This window comes from Phyllopteryx taeniolatus, chromosome 5 (genome assembly GCF_024500385.1).
Source record: "Phyllopteryx taeniolatus isolate TA_2022b chromosome 5, UOR_Ptae_1.2, whole genome shotgun sequence".
NCBI classification, from domain to species: Eukaryota; Metazoa; Chordata; class Actinopteri; order Syngnathiformes; family Syngnathidae; genus Phyllopteryx; species Phyllopteryx taeniolatus.
This window is the reverse complement of record NC_084506.1, coordinates 23,909,181-23,925,966: the sequence shown is the minus strand read 5'-3', so window position 1 is coordinate 23,925,966 and position 16,786 is coordinate 23,909,181. Positions and strand designations below refer to the sequence as shown.

Genomic DNA, 16,786 nt, shown 5'->3' with positions numbered 1-16,786 from the left:
TAATAATAATAATAATAAATAATTATAAATAATAAAAAGGGAATTATTTTATTATTATATATATATTTTATTATAATTGAGGTGTTGTGTCACTGTCTAAAACAGATAAATAACTGGATGAGCCAAAAATGTCTTCAATTAAACCACAACAAAACTGAGATAATTGTTTTTGGCAATAAAGAAAAGAGGATTGCTGTTATTAAATACCTGGAGTAACTCTCTTTAAAAACCAAAGACCAAGTCCGAAACCTTGGTGTTATGATTGATTCCGATCTGACTTTCAACAGTCATATCAAATCAATTACTAAAACTGCCTTCTACCATCTGAAGAACATATCCAGAGTGAAGGCTTGTATGTGTCAAGCAGACAAGGAGAAGCTCATCCATGCTTTTATCTCAAGTAGACTTGACTATTGTAATGGCCTTCTGACTGGACTCCCTAAAAAGAGCATTAAACAGCTACAGCTCTGGTTCTGACCAGAACAGAGACGTCGGAGCATATTACTTCAATTCTAAAGTCTTTAAACTGGCTTCCAGTCAGCTTTAGAATAAATTTTAAAGTCCAGAGTGAAGGCTTGCATGTGTCAAGCAGACAAGGAGAAGCTCATCCATGCTTTTATCTCAAGTAGACTTGACTATTGTAATGGTCTTCTGACTGGACTCCCTAAAAATAGTATTAAACAGCTGCATCTCGGGTTCTGACCAGAACAGAGAGGTCGGAGCAAATTACTCCAATTCTAAAGTCTTTACACTGGCTTCCAGTGAGCTTTAGAATAGATTTTAAAGTTCTGTTACTGGTCTATAAATCACTAAACGGTTTAGGTCCTGAATACATGAATGAAATGCTAATAGATATAAACCCAGTAGGGCTCTGAGATCGACAGACTCAGATCAAACAGTGGCGCACAGAGTCCAAAGCAAACATTGTGAAGCAGCATTTAGCTATTATGTTGCACACAAATGGAATAAGTTGCCAACAGAAGTGATGTCAGCCCCAAGTGTGCATGTTCTTAAGTCCAGGTTAAAAACTTCCTTTTTCCCCATGCTTTTTAGAGCATTTCCACTTATAAATGATATTTCTTGCACTGTACACTGTTTTATTTGTATTTTTTTCTTTGTTTTTAAATGCTTTTAATCATGTAAAGCACATTGAGTTACCCTGTGTATGAAATGCGCTATATAAAAAAAATTGTTTTGCTTATTAATAAAAGAAATTGCTTTATATATTTTACATCCACAACTTCTTTTAAATAAAAATCTCATCTGCGTATAACCAGGCCCACCTGTCCATGTTAAAAATAAGTCAAGTTAATAAGTTTATGTTTTTCATGTTCTTACGTCTGGGTAAACTCCCAACAGGGCGTCGGCCTTGGAGAAAAATTCTTCCTTCAGGGAGATGGCGATCACCTGCATTTTCTTTCTAGATTCCTCCCTGATGAAGTTGGTCACCTGGAACCACAAAATGTATGCCACAAGTTCATGATTGGATGCAGGCTTGACAGCTTTTAGGCTGCTCTAACACGAGTTTAATTCGTTCCTTGACCATGGCCGTATAACAAAAATATCACTCGTATCTCAAATTAACTTTCTTCATTTAAATTAATAGAAATGCCATTAATCCATTCCAGCCACCCCACACACTGTACCTGTATTTTTGCTATGCTTTTAATGAAGAAAAATAGTACTGTATTGTAAAATAAATACAAAAACATAATAAAAGTGATTGTCAGCAAATAAACCTTTTTCAACAAATAAGCTTTTGTATGACAGGTAAATAAACCGAAAGTCACACACCACACACCCACACATTCATATGCTGTGCCTTTAAATGGCGTGGCCTACAGAGTGCCTTGTAGCGCTCCTCGAACTCTCTCTTTCGCTCTCCCCAAACAGCAGCTCCAGCAGTCGGGACTGAGGAGGGTTTATGAACCAGCGAGAGCTCAGCGGACACTGCACACACTTTCCAGGGCTTTTGAATAGCACAATCACTATCATATTTCACTTTCTTGGGAGCCATACTGACGACTAAAAAACCACCTGAAAATACCTATATTTGTCAGTGAACTGAGGTTCCATTTAAATACTCCATTTTCTTTCACTTCACTGGAGCTGTGGAGAGTGGCAAAAAAATCATCCGAGCAACGGCTCATATCTCCAAAAACTCAGGACACTCGTAAATTGAGGTACCACTGCACTCCGGCCTCCTCCCACATTCCAAAAACATGCATGTTACCTTTATTGAGGACTTATATTGTCCATAATGTAGGTGTGCGAGTGTGTATTGCTACTTATCTAAACAGCAGCTGAAATAAGTATTTAACACGCCACCATTTTTCTCATTAAATATATTTCCAAGGGTGCGATTGACATGAAAATTTCACCAGATGTTGGGAACAACCCAAGTATCCATACATACGAAGAAAGTAGAACAAATAAGATCAGAAGTTAAGTTTTGTGTAATAATGTGAAATGACACAGGGAAAAAGTATTGAACACGCCAACTGGTATTTATTTAATACTTTGTACAAAAGCCTTTGTTTGCAACGACAGCTTCAAGACACCTGTATGGAGAATCTAGTCGCATGCATCCCTCTGGTGTGATTTTGGCCCACTCCTCCACACAAGCAGTCTTCAAATCTCGAAGGTTCCGTGGGCTTCCTTTTTGGGACCTTGAGTTTCAGTTCTTTCCATAGATTTTCGATTGGATTCAAGTCAGGTAATTAGCTGGGCCATTCTAGCAGCTTTATTTTTTTCCCCTTGAAACCAAGTGAGTGTCTTTGTATGTTTTGGATCATTATCCTGCTGAAATGTCCATCTTCATTTCATTTTCATCATCCGCATAAATGGCAGCAGATTTTTATCAAGAATGAATTGGTACATTTGCCCATTCATCCTTCCTTCAGTAATGTGAAGTACCATTTGCTGACAAGCAGCCCCACACCATCATGTTCCCACCTCCGAACTTCACTGTTGGTATGGTGTTTTTAGGGTGATGTACAGTGCCACTTCTCCTCCAAACGTGGTGTCCATGACGGCATCCAAACAGTAAAATTTTTCTCTCATCCGACCAGACTATATACTCCCAGTATTTAACTGGCTTGTCCAAATGTTGTTCTTCTGTTCAAACTTTAAACGAGCTTTGACACTTTTTTTTTTTTTTTCAACAATGGGGTCTTGCGTGGTGAGCGTGCCATGGCAGCGCAGTGCATTACTCACTGTTTTCCTTGTGACAACATCCATACATCCAGGCGTGCTGGAGCCTATCCCATCTATCATCGGGCAGGAGGCAGGGTACACCCTGAACTGGTTGCCAGCCAATCGCAGGGCACATACACACAAACAACCATTCGCACTCACATTCACACCTACGGGCAATTTAGAGTCTCCAATTCATGCACGTTTTTGGGATGTGGGAGGAAACCGGAGTGCCCGGAGAAAACCCACGAAGGCACGGGGAGAACATGCAAACTCCATTAAACCCCGGTCCTCAGAAATGCGAGGCTGACGCTCTAACCAGTCGGCCACCGTGCCGCCCTTGTGACAACAGTACCTGCTAATTCCAGGTCTTTTTGAAGCTCTCCACAGGTGGTCCTTGGTTCTTGGACAACTCTTCTAGTTATGGGCACGACAGTTCTTTTGAGTGCACACCCGCGACCCTTGTGAGGATAAAGCGGTACAGAAAATGGATGGATGGATGAATCATTAGTGTGCCGTGACCGCTCTTGAGATTTGCCATGGGAAATTATAAAATTTTACGTAATTGTTAAAAAAAAATATTTATTTAGAAGCAATAATGTATCTTTGTTCATCTATTTATGCCAGTGAGGCATAGTGACAGACAGAACAAATAAATGATCTTCCATTAGATGACAGGAAGTACATACAGTAATGAATGTATCCACCTTTTGTGAAATTTTTGGTTGTTGGTGTGCCGTGAGAGTATTCAATTGTAAAATATGTGCCTTGGCTCAATAAAGGTTGAAAAACACTGCATTAGAATCAGTCCTTTAAAAGGATTTGTTCAAAAGATACATTCACCGAATCATTCAGTTATTTTTCACAAAATCATTCAAGTGCTTCCTCATTCACTTAATGTTCCATCCCTGAGGTTCACGTTCACTCAACACGTTAACCGACGGACTATGCGTTGTTGTTGTCACTAGGCTTTACACAATCAGGATTTTTGGGGCCGATCAGCAAGTTTAAAAAAACAATAACTGATCACCGATCCGATCACAAGATGGAGAAATGTGTCTATTTACATGACTTGTTCATTTATTGTATATACTTGTGTACTGTATACTAAATATCTTCACTCTCTAGCATTTTAGACAAAAGTTAAAACATCAATGACCTCTAGGGGGCATTCAAGGATTGGCCACTGACATAAGTTTAGGTCAAATCAACATTACAACATGACAGAAATGATGGGTGCTAACTGACTGCAATTAAATTACTTTATTGCAATTAAATTAGTTTAAGAAATACTCTTAATGACATGCTTACTCTAACTTTCTCACTGTCCCAGCTATATGGACGGGTGTTGTCCAGAGTTTGTGTCCGTTTGGCTTTTCCTTTTTTTTCCACGCTGCGTTGCTTGAACGCAGCATGCTCGTCCTTGTGTACATTCTTCAGGTGCCCGATCAAATTTGTTGTGTTGAAGCATTTAGATGACGTTCCCCACGACGTACTTCAGTTGTGCACAGACTGCAAATAACTTACGTGTTGTTACACCGCAAAATAGTCCCACACTGATGACGCGTCTTTTCACTGACAAGATTGAAAAACACTTTATTGGCCGTCAGATAGTTACAGTACTATGCCACAAGACACGTGACAAGGCTAAAAATAAACTAGCTTTTGGATTCTTATGCGACGGCGATGCAGAGTAAATGTATTTTGCGGAGCCGATCGATGATGTCATTGATCGGATCTGAAGACATGAAAGCCGATTGGCCGATCAGCATAAAATGCTAATTATCGGCCGATACCGATGAAACCGATCAGGTCGGTGTAAAGTCTAGTTGTCACGTGTTGTAAACTAGGAAAGGCGGGGAGACTTAAAAAAAATAAAAAATAAAACAATAAAAAACTTAAGCTAAATAATCACCTACAGTACCTGTCTCTCTCTCAGAAAGCTCTCGAACACCCGGCTTCAGTTGTGACTCGTGAACATGCGTGCAGTGAGCTCAGCTACCGAACATCCTTCTGTGTCCAGCTAGGCTCTCACCGGCCGGCGTCACTTTTCTGCATCCCACTGCGGTGGACAGTGTTGCTGACACCAGCACCCGCCACGCGGGCTTCCTGCTGACTCACCTTACTGTTATTGTCATCTGATTAGTGTAAAGCATCTTTTAGTGTCTTAAGAAGCACTATATGCGTTTGATGTATTATTATTATTATTATAATTATGAAATAAAAAGCTTTAATTATCGCATTAGAGACAGAGTATGTGCGTTTATTATTAATTTACATTTATTTTAAATATGTGGGCTTGTTTTCATGTGCTTGACTGATTCAACATTAGATGTTAGCTTGGAGAAACGATAGTGAAGGCTATCCCCGCGAGGACATCAGGACTTGAGGTTAAAATCACTCATGAGTACCTTCATTGCGTAGTACATTGTTCCTTGCGCAAACGAATCACTAATCATACTAGTACATTGCTCCTTAGCGTATTACAAACAAAGAAGTTCAACAAACGAATCACTCGTGTCTCACGGATTGTGAACGAAGATCAACGAACTAGTCACTCTTCAGTTCTTCAGTACATTCAGCTCACTTAAGTCCCTCACCCGAACGAATCATTCTTCAGTTCTTTAGTACACCAGTACAATTAAGTCCCTCCCCCCCATTGCATGGTGCTGCCTGACGCTGGCTGCTCATTGATCATTTGCCGAAGCGACAACGCTGGCGAATCGCAAAGCACAAGGCTTGTTGTATGTTTAATGAAGTCCTGCCCCCGCCTGCACGCTGGCTGCTCATTGGTCATTTGCCAAAGATTCGGAAGTGAGTGACAGAATGGTTCAAGCAGTTCCATTTCCACTCCCAGCCGACTCGCTCGCCTCACGGCTCAATACGTTTTCCCTGTGTCATTTCACATTTTTACACACAACTTAATTTCTGATCTTATTTGTTCTACTTTCTTTGTATATATGGATTACTTGGGTTGTTCCCAACATCTGGTGAAATTATCAGGGCAATAGCACCTTTGGAAGTAAATTTAGTGAGAAAAATGGTGACGTGTTAAATACTTATTTCAGCTGCTGTATGTGCTTTGCGACTGGCTCTTGACCAGTCCAGCAAGTAACCCCCCCCCCCCGTGCATAAAATCAGCTGGGACAAGCATCCAATGTGTGGGCAAGTACCAACGCAACTGATGTTCAGTACAATGATGCCACCTTCCAAACACCTTCCCTCTTACTGTCAGGAAATCTTACCTTCCCAATGTTGGTGTTGTCCAGGGCGGCATCCACCTCGTCCAAAATCAAAAATGGAGCAGGACGGAAACTGAGGAGAGTGGAGATTTTTTTGTTCCTGAAGCGTTATATTAGAACAGGGTTGGGCAAATATGTTGAGCTCAGGGGTCCATTTGATTTTGAAAAAGACAGATGGGCCAGGTCATTCATAAATTGGATAGAATAAAAAAACATGTATGTAAAAAAAAAATCAAAGTCTAAAATCATAAGTCATTCTTATTTTAAAATTGTATATTTTTTAATTAATTAGCTAATCTAAAAAAAATATAAAATGTATACGTAAATGTATATGTCAAATAGTTTATTTTACTAATACAATTTGGTATTCTATTTTCAATGAATTAATAAACCATTTTTTTATCATATAAATTAATTTAAAGTGGCACTAAGCAGAAAGTCCTGTTTTGTTTCTAAATACATTAAATATGTTTGAAGATGAGTGCTGAAAACATGCAAAGACTTATGACAATATAGGGCTGAAATGTTGAGATATAGGTTAACTCATTCACTACCAGCCTTCCCAGTTATCATGGATATTTGACTTCCAAAGCCGTCAATGGCAGTGAATGTGTTTAAGCATCTTCTTCTCCATTTGAATTTTCCTGATTTTGTGGGTGGGGCTAAAAGACGTGATGTCACGGGGCTAGGGCATATACTTTCAAGCGCGATGCCGACCCCCACTATAACATGACAGTGACGTCATTTTGTTAGGTTATGCTGGTTAGTTAGTTAGTTGGTTAGCTGTGCTTAGCTTCCATAACAAGGCCCATTTACTACTTCAGCGTGCAGTTAGCAAGCTAACGATGGCTACACCCTGAAAATGCGTATCGGTGGATGCCTTAATTTACAGAACAGCTCGGTGACGTTTTTCAAGCTCCCAAAAAAATGAGGAAATAAAAAAACAATGGATCGACTTTTTGAAGACACGCAGATGGCAAGCTGAACATCAACACCACCGCCCAACTCTGCAGTGCGCATTTTATGACAGATAGTTTTGTAAACTTTCACCAGAGACAACATGGCTTGATACTATTGAATGGGGCAGTGCTGACTGTCTAAGTACCTGGGCTTCCTCCTAGCGTCCCGCTGTCGTGAGGTTCCATGTTCGGTTATGACATGATGTCACCAAGAACGAGGGTAAGTTTGTGTAAGAAATATTTCTATGCTGCTGCTTACACTAAGACACACACACTAGCTTTTGTTTGTTAAAACTGACCACACTATGTTATGCATGCTCACACACACACATACGCTCCCCTTTTCAGATAACAGTCAGTTCGCTCAGCGGTTCCTTATCAAACCGGTTCTCGCCTGCTCTCAGCCTGAATGTTATCAGTATGTCTGTGTGTGTATGTGCGCGCATTCATAACGTAGTGTGGTCAGTTTTAACAAACAAAAGCTAGTGTGTGTGTCCTAATGTCCTCTAAGCAGCAGCAAAGAAATATATCTTACACTTGTGTGCTTATTTTTATGATTATAGTCCACAATAACCATTCAATTTTGAAGTGGAGCCTCCTAACGTGATTTTACATCGTATAAGCTATGACTCCCTCAGTATGTTGGATTCCTTTTGGCACATCCATTTGACACGCCCACAGCGCCTGAGAGCTGAGAGGTGGCCCTTATTAAGTTAAGTTATTATTATTAAGTTTTGAAGCCTGATTTTATATACTTAGCGATTTTTTTTTTTAATCCATTCAAATCTGGCAGTCTTGTTAACATTACTATTCTCTGTGGTGTGTCAAATTTACATGACATTTTTTGGGCCTGTTTAGTGCCACTTTAAAAAAAATAAATTAATATATAAATTTCAATTGACACATTTTAGGTATAAAAATAAAAATAAAAAACAATTTGATAATGTAAATGCTCAATGCGGCAGATTAAAAAAATGGAGTGGGCTGTATGTGGCACTTTTCCCACCCCTGTTTTTATAACCTCATAAGACCTCCATCTCACTTTGACTGCACATTTCAATCTTTGTCATTGATGCTACCTGTAGATGGCAAACACCAAAGCCAGGGAGGCAATGGCCTTCTCCCCGCCTGACAGATTTTCCATGGACATATAGCGCTTCCCAGGAGCCACACAGCTGTAGTTGATGCCACCTAGATATGGCTCCTCCGGATTGTCAGCAGACAGAATGGCCTGAAGCACAGTTCATATCTTATGATGTCATCATTTGACAGCGGGGATACGAAGTGGTCTTTTCACCTGGGCGCTGTTGTCCCGGCATATTCTCTTGTATATGCTGTCAATGACACCAGACACATGATTGAAGCACTGGCTGAAGAGTTGTAAGCGCTTAGTTTGAACTTCTTCAAACTCTTGTTCGCATTTTCTGGTGGCGATGGCGCAGGCTTTGAAGGCTGATTCGGAGACAGAAATTCTGCTTTAGTGATAACGGTACTCACTGTTGTTTAAATACAGTATACTGCGACCCTTCTACAATCGCAGTTTTTCTTGTGGAAGCTTTTTACACATCTGTCGTGGAAATCCCTACTATATCACGGAAATTTGTCATGCCCTCGCATGTGGCAAAGTAGAGCCACAGTTGCCAATGCACTTTTCAGTCATTTATTGAATACCGGGCCCCGAGGACAACCCAGGACACGCTGGAGAGACTATGTCTCCCGGCTGGCCTGAGAATGCCTCGGGATCACCCCGGAAGAGCTGGACAAAGTGGCCAGGGAGAGGGAAGTCTGGATGGATTGATTGATGGATGGATATATGTGCCTTACAATTGGCTGGCGACCACTTCAGGGAGTCAACTGGGATAGGCTATAGCTCACCCGCAACCCATATGATGATAAGCGGTATAGAAAATAGATGGATGTTTAAAGCAAATGGGAGGGCTAGAACTTATAAAATGAGCTCGTCTTTACATCACGGATTTTCATCTATTGCAGGTGGGTATGGAACATATTCCCCACAATGAACGGGGTTGACTGTATTTTAATAATCCAAAAAGTACCATCTGTCACGTCTTGTAGTTTGTCCTTCACCTCCCTGAGCTTTTCCAGAGCTTTTAAGTTGGGCGTGGCTGTGTGTTTCAGCTGTTCCTCTACAGCATGAAGGGACTCCTTCAGCCTCTCCAGATAGTTGTCCACCTCCTCTGGAGGTAAATTCTGCAAAAACGAGCATGCACACGCACGTACACACAAACGGAAAATGTTAACACAGCATGTTGGTCTCATTGCTAAATGTCACTGTTGAAAGAGTAAGCCTGATGTGTCACCCTGTTCTCAGCTTCCAGGCAAGAGTAGTCAATAACGAGCTGGGCTTCCCTCTCAAAAATATGCATTGTGGTTGAAGTACTTTCAGACCCTTCGTCCAGCTGGTGAGACCCAAATGCAATTTACACTTCTGTACAATTACATGAACACAATGGGCTCTATTGTCATTGACCGCGCATCTGTGGCAGAGCGCAAATGCTGGAGTATTCTGATTTACGTGCTAGCCCAAGGCTCGCTGGCATGTTAGCCAATTTGGCAAACCAGCCTACAAGCTGGGCATTCCGGCAGAGCAAGGGTACGTCACCTGAGATGCGCCCAACGGCGTGAGATTTTGGTGGCAGAAAGTCGGTCTAAACACCTGCTGATACCATGTCTAAACTTTGGCGCAGCTTGTCTAAGGCAATTTTGAGGAATTTGATCAGGGCACAGTGAGAGAGACTCTGAGGTCCGTGGACATGTGTGGTGCATGTCAGACGTATTCCATTCATAAATATGTGAACAGGAGGTATCAAACCCTCTGAATAATTGTACAAATCAATTCATTGAAGGCAATATTATTGTTATCATCATTATTATATTTTTTAAATCATCTCACTGACCAACAAGCGGACATGTTCAAGTCGCCATGGCGAGGAGATGTGGGCGGAGTCACCGACTAGCACCTGTTGGCAATTTCCTCTTGGGTGTATTTAAGGGTGGTTCATGCTGGAGGAAGATGCCGGAGTATTACTTTTGCTGTTGTTTTGTTTATCTACCATACTCGAGTATCCTGGCTTTGTTCCTGTTGTGTCTAGTCTTGGTGTTTACAGTGGTACTGGAGGTTTGTATAAGTACTACTGTGATTTTTGTGTTCCTGTTTTGTAAAGAATATGCGGGGTTCCAGAAGTACTTAAACTGGTTTTGGTTTTAAGTGCTTCAGTGCTTTTGAATTTGGTGTTTTTGTCCTGATAGATTTTTGTTTTTCTGTTTTTTGGTAACTTCCTTCAGCTGGGGTTCAGTCCACCACTTTCTGTTTGGATTTTTTTTGTTATTCTTGGATTCTGTAGTCTTGCGTTGTCAGTTTTGCCTTCGTTGTTTTCCATTTTACATTGGATAACTCCTGCAATCGGGTGCAGTTTTGGTTATGTAGTTTAGAACAAGTTTTTCCGAGATGACAGTTTGTCGTTGTTGTTTTGTCTCTCCTGTTAAGTGGTTGAATAAAACTTGTGCAAACTGTTTCAAACTTCTTCTGTGCAGCGGTCCCTTCACTGGCCTAAGGCCACTCCAGAGAACCCGCTCACATTGTCTGCTGCCACACCCGCCAAGAGCATTGACAATGCACAGATCGCTGCGAAACGCATCATCCTCTTCCGCACAGAGATGTCTCCATGCAAGACTGTGAGTGCACCGCATTTAAAGAAAATGAGAGGAGCCGCTTTGATTGGCCGGATTTACGCCAGTCATAAAAATAAAGCCCATAATGTTAGCATACTTCTGTCCATTCGCACACGCATAATACAAATGTCAGTCCATTCACATGCACATGTATAGTTGACATCAGGACAGTATATCCATTCACACATAATGTTGACATACAGTACCACTGTCTATTCATGCACATAACATACATTTCTACCATACATATACACGTGTATTCTTAACATCTGTGTGTCCGTCTATTCACATATAATGTAAAAAATGTATCAGTTTATTCACATACACACATAATACAAACCGCTGTCCATTTACACATATTGTTCACGTCTGTCCATTCCTATTATGTAAATGTCATTCACAAATATTGTAAAAATCTATCAAATTATTCACATACACATGCAATATAAACACTTGTCTGTCCATTCACACGTACACACAATATGAACACCTATTCACACACACAATGTAAACACGTCTGTCCGTGTGGAAACGCACATAATAAGGGATATGTGTGTTTAGTACTTGTCCGGGATTAGAAAGAGACGCTGTTGACACTGACATTGTATCTTATTAATGCAGACGTTTCGATGTCTTTTTACCTCCACTTGGCTGATTTCATTCAGGTCACCTGAGAGCAAAATGATTGGTAGGCCCTCTATCTTGCAGGCCAGTAGCAAGTTGTGTCGGGTTAAACGTTTCTGCTCCAAGATGCTCTCGGCATGCATTATCTCTCGCTGAAGTTTTACCAAGTCTCTGAGGGAAAAGCACATTTCTTCATGTGAGATTTCACACACCATGCACTTAATAAATCAGAACAGGAGCAGCAGTGTTGGCATTCATTCATCAGCGTGTGTTTTACCTGTTAATCTCTTGGAGGCGTAGGATTTTCTCATCCAGCTCACTTTTGGCAGATGCTACCTGCCTTTTCTTTGCCAGTAGCTGGTGCTTCATCTCCTGTAGTTTGTTGTCATTTTTTTCAACGGCCATCAGCAGCTTCTCCTCCTCCTGAAAGGTGAGACTGTTTATGAAGCTGAAAACAACACCAAAGATGATACAAAAACAAACACATTTACACCGATCTGATCCGTATCAGTTTAACGCTGATGACTCTAAATCAGTCTGGGATGCATTACAATCGCTAACCAATTACAAGCGAAGATTCCCCCCCCACCCAAGAAAAATAGTAGACTAGCCGACGATTTGAACACCTTTTTACTGCAGTTTTGAAAAGGACACTTTCACACCCCACAGCCGCACCACCAACCACAATCACACCTGACTTCTGCATTGATCATCCACAAACCGGATGTGAGACGCATCTTCAAACAACAAAAGATTAACAAAGCGGCAGGCCCAGACCTTGTGTCCCCATCCTGCCTCAAAGTCTGCGCGGAGCAGCTCGCTCCAGTCTTCACACAGATCTTCAATAGATCGCTGGAACTGTACGAAGTACCATCCTGTTTCAAATGCTCCACCATCATCCCAGTCCCAAAGAAATCTGCAATCTCTGCTCTGAATGACTACAGGCCTGTCTCCTTAACATCTGTGGTCATGAAGTCCTTTGAACGCCTCGTGCTGGACCACCTCAGGAGCGTCACAGGTCACCTGCTGGACCACCTGCAGTTTGCCTACCGAGCAAACAGGTCCGCGGATGATGCAGTCAACATGGGCCTGCACTTCATCCTAGAACACCTCGACGGCGCGGGGACCTACGCGAGGATCCTGTTCGTGGACTTTAGGTCTGCATTCAACACAATTATCCCCAAGCTCCTCTTCTCAGTGTCTCGCCTGCCATCTACCAATGGATTTACAGCTTCTTGACAGGCAGGACACAGCAGGTGAGGCTCGGGGACACCACCTCATCTACACCCAGCACCGGGGTCCCCCCAAGGTTGTCCTCTCTCTGCTGCTCATCTCTTGCTACACAAACTACTGCACCTAACACACCCTGTCAAACACCTGAAGTTTGCAGATGACGCCACAGTCATCGGTCTCATCAAAGACTGTGACGAGTCTGCGTATCGACAGGAAGTAGAGCGACTGGAGCTGTGGTGCGGCCAACACAACCTGGAGCTGAACACGCTCAAGACTGTAGAGGTGATTGTGGACTTCAGGAGGCATCCTTCGCCACAGCTGCCCCTCACACTGTCCAACTGGCTTGTGTCAACTGTCGAGACCTTCAAGTTCCTGGGAATTATAGTCTCTCAGGACCTGAAGTAGGAGTTCAACATCAACTCCATCCTCAAAAAGGCCCAACAGAGAATGTACTTCCTTTTGGCTTCTGAGGAAGCACGGCCTCCCACAGGAGCTGTTGAGGCAGTTCTACGCAGTGGTCATTGAATCCGTCCTGTGTTCTTCCATCACAGTCTGGTTTGGTGCTGCTACAAAAAAGGACAAACTCCGACTGGAACGGACAATCAATACTCCTGGAAAGATTGTCGCTACCCCCCTACCCACCCTTGAGGACTTGGATGCTGCCAGAACTAAGAGAAGAGCATGCAAAAATCCTCTTGGACCCTCCACATCCTGGTCACCAGCTCCTTCCCTCAGGTAGGCGCTACTAAACAATGCAAACAATAACTAGCAGACATTCTAACAGCTTCTTGCCATTAAATTCTTAAACGGTTAACATACAATTCCATTGCAACATGCTGCCAATTTTTTTTGTCTTAAGTTTGTCACATTTCTGTCGGGGCAATTATACATTACTCGTGCACTCACTGTAGTAGCCACGCTGCACTATTTGCATATCTGTTGTTGACCAATACTGGCCACTCATAAGCCTGAGTAGCATTTGCACAATCGACTGAGTAGTATTTGCACAATCGACATTGTCCCAGATTATCGCACTACTAGTCACTTTAAACTGCATACATTTCTTGAAGTCTCGGCACCCTTTGTACAATGGTCATTGTACTGGAGTATTGCTCTATTAGTCATTCAAACTGCTCTCATTGCTAGAGAACTCTGCATCTTTTTGCACAATTGTAAAAAAAAAAAAATAATAATAATTGTACCGACATTATTACCAACCTTTTTATTGCTCAGTGACTGTTTTTCCTTAATATCTTTGTCTCAAAAGATGTCAATTGAGTGTCTGTCGTCGTAGTAGAGTGGCTCCAACTACCGGAGACAAATTCCTTGTGTTTTTGACATACTTGGCGAAATAAAGAGAAATTCTGATTACGGTATGTATGTTCTGCCATCTAATAGAAGACCATTTATTTGTTCTGGCATAAATGGAGGAACAAAGATACATTATTTTGTGTAAATGAATAATTTTTTGAGCAGTTAAGTATAATTTTATAACTGGTTGGGAATCCCTGGACAAGAAAATACTTTTGAAGAGAGACAATATATACAGTAAATGAACAAGTCATTTAAATAGACACATTACTTCATCTTATTTTTTTTTAACTCAGTGATAGCCCCCAAAAATTCTGATCGTTTAAAGCCTAAAAATAACAGTTATATTACAATGTATGGCACCTGATTTAAAAAGAATGACAAAGCCTAAATGCTTTTGAGTACATGCATGTTTTTTTTTTTTTTTGGGCCTTTTTAGTGGGTTAATGACTCTATACCTATGTGCCAAATGTTTATTTGTTTAAGGTTCGACTTGATCGACTCTGATTCTCAAACTATTACAACAATTATAATACTAAGAAACCACAGCGGAAGCTTAAGAACTCCACTGTGACAGTAAAACTGTTCCGGCATAAAAGGGATACATACAGATCTTCCATTCTGCTTGACCTAACACCCAAACAGGACAAAAAAAAAAAAAGACATACATTGGTGCATGGTCGCTGATGATGATAGGATGTATTTTGGGGGTAATTCTTTGAGCTGCCGAATTGTTTGAAAGAAAAAAATTCTATTCTTGAGAGAGCGGTGAACAGGACCAAGAAAATATATATTTGTTTAAGTGCAATTTTTGCAGACAGAGCCTGAGTCTGATTTATTCAATATTTTTTATTTATCTAAGAGATTTGAATTTTTCTACATTACAATGTCAATATTCTTTACAATTGAAAGTTAATTGTTCTTAAAAATGGTGTACTTGATTTATTATGATTTATAATATGTCAGTGGTATGGAGAAAAAAAAAAACGTCAATACTATGGTTAATCGTGATAGTTTTTCGGAAAATACAAAATCCGCTACTGTGGCAGGCTGAAACATAATCTATTAAAAGAGAGCAAGAGCAATGGATAAAACAAAAATATTGTGCAAATAAAAATCTGCAATATAGCGGGACCACAAAGCAACAACCATCATAGAGCGGAGGATTACTGTATCTGTACTCGGTGATAATAAATTGCAGAGGCTCATTGTTTCCAGACATGTGCATCCTGGGACTCACACAGTCTCAAGTGTAAAATGATCTATGCTGTATTACAGTATATCCATGGTAACCTTTCTTTTCTCAGCCATGTTGCTTTCTTCCTTGTCGATGGAGGCCTGTATTTCACTGAGCTGCTTCTTGTGCTTCTCTAGTTGCTCTTGTTCATACTCAAGCTTGGCATTCAAGCGAGTACACTGGTTCTCCAACTCCAAGCTGAAAGTATTTGCAGTACATTACAAATTCCAAATGATGTAACATACAAAAAAGTACAGCAAAAGTGAAACAGTAAATCCCACTGAGTCTCGTATTATTCATACCCCTTCCTGTCGTGCTCTTCCTGATGTTTCAACTGCTCCTGCTCATACATTCTGATATTGTCCACACCGATCTCAGCACAAAAGTCAGTAAAGACCATGTCCTCTGTCTAAATAAGCATTTCTTTGTTACGATAAAATATTCCACCCAGATGTCTGGAAACTATAAAGGAGGATAAACTTTTCCTTCATGCTGAGTTGCGTTGAAGGTACGATACCTGCTCTATCTGGCCTTTGAGGTTCTTCATTACAGCTTCCTTAGCCTCCACATTTTCCAGCTGCATCCGGATCTGGGAGTCCAGGTTGGCCATTTCACTCTCCATACGAGAAATGTCCTGGAATCAATTGACAGGAAACAACAATTAGTGACAATAATGTGCATTCGGAACAGTAAAAATTATTTCCAAGGGTGTCAAGCACAAAAGAAACAGGTGTGACCATAACCCTTGACAATAAAGATGTTTTTATTAACCAGGAACCTGAAGGAAGTCAATAGAACTTCTTACCCCTAGACATTTAGTGATGGTTTTCTTCCCTAGGTTATCCAGATCATTTTTGGAATATTTCAGCCGGGTCTGTGCACCCTTAGCCTGTGCAATTATTTGATTAAGGGCCGACTCCTTCCGCTTGAGCCTCATCAGATCCTGCAACACAACAGACAACGTAAACCTTAGGAGCTTATTCTTTACATCAATGGTTCTGAAACTAGGGTCCTCAGACCTACGGAAGTCCGCAACCTTGGGTGTCCCCAAAATAATCCATCCATCCATCCATTTTCTACCGCTTATCCGAGGTCGGGTCGCGGGGGCAGTAGCTTTAGCAGGGACGCCCAGACTTCCCTCTCCCCAGCCACTTCATCCATCTCTTCCGGGGGGATCCCGAGGCGTTCCCAGGTCAGCCGAAGGATGTAGTCTCTCCAGCGTGTCCTGGGTCGTCCCCGGGGTCTCCTCCCGGTGGGACGTGCCCAGAACACCTCACCAGGTGTCCGAATCA

General features: G+C 41.4%; 1 protein-coding gene across 1 annotated transcript in view; it reads right to left on the bottom strand.

Annotated features, from left to right (window-relative positions):
- smc1b (structural maintenance of chromosomes 1B) overlaps positions 1 to 16,786 on the bottom strand; it is a 31,859-nt gene that overhangs the window by 1,436 nt on the left and 13,637 nt on the right. Inside the window, exons 13-24 of the mRNA XM_061773978.1 lie at positions 16,300 to 16,437; positions 16,012 to 16,128; positions 15,797 to 15,903; positions 15,551 to 15,692; positions 11,991 to 12,136; positions 11,731 to 11,884; positions 9,718 to 9,816; positions 9,454 to 9,607; positions 8,694 to 8,848; positions 8,476 to 8,627; positions 6,441 to 6,510; positions 1,339 to 1,449 (exon numbers count right to left, since the gene is read on the bottom strand). Of these exons, the coding sequence (XP_061629962.1) occupies positions 1,339 to 1,449; positions 6,441 to 6,510; positions 8,476 to 8,627; positions 8,694 to 8,848; positions 9,454 to 9,607; positions 9,718 to 9,816; positions 11,731 to 11,884; positions 11,991 to 12,136; positions 15,551 to 15,692; positions 15,797 to 15,903; positions 16,012 to 16,128; positions 16,300 to 16,437 (1,545 nt within the window). The remainder of the gene's footprint in view (positions 1 to 1,338; positions 1,450 to 6,440; positions 6,511 to 8,475; positions 8,628 to 8,693; positions 8,849 to 9,453; positions 9,608 to 9,717; positions 9,817 to 11,730; positions 11,885 to 11,990; positions 12,137 to 15,550; positions 15,693 to 15,796; positions 15,904 to 16,011; positions 16,129 to 16,299; positions 16,438 to 16,786) is intronic.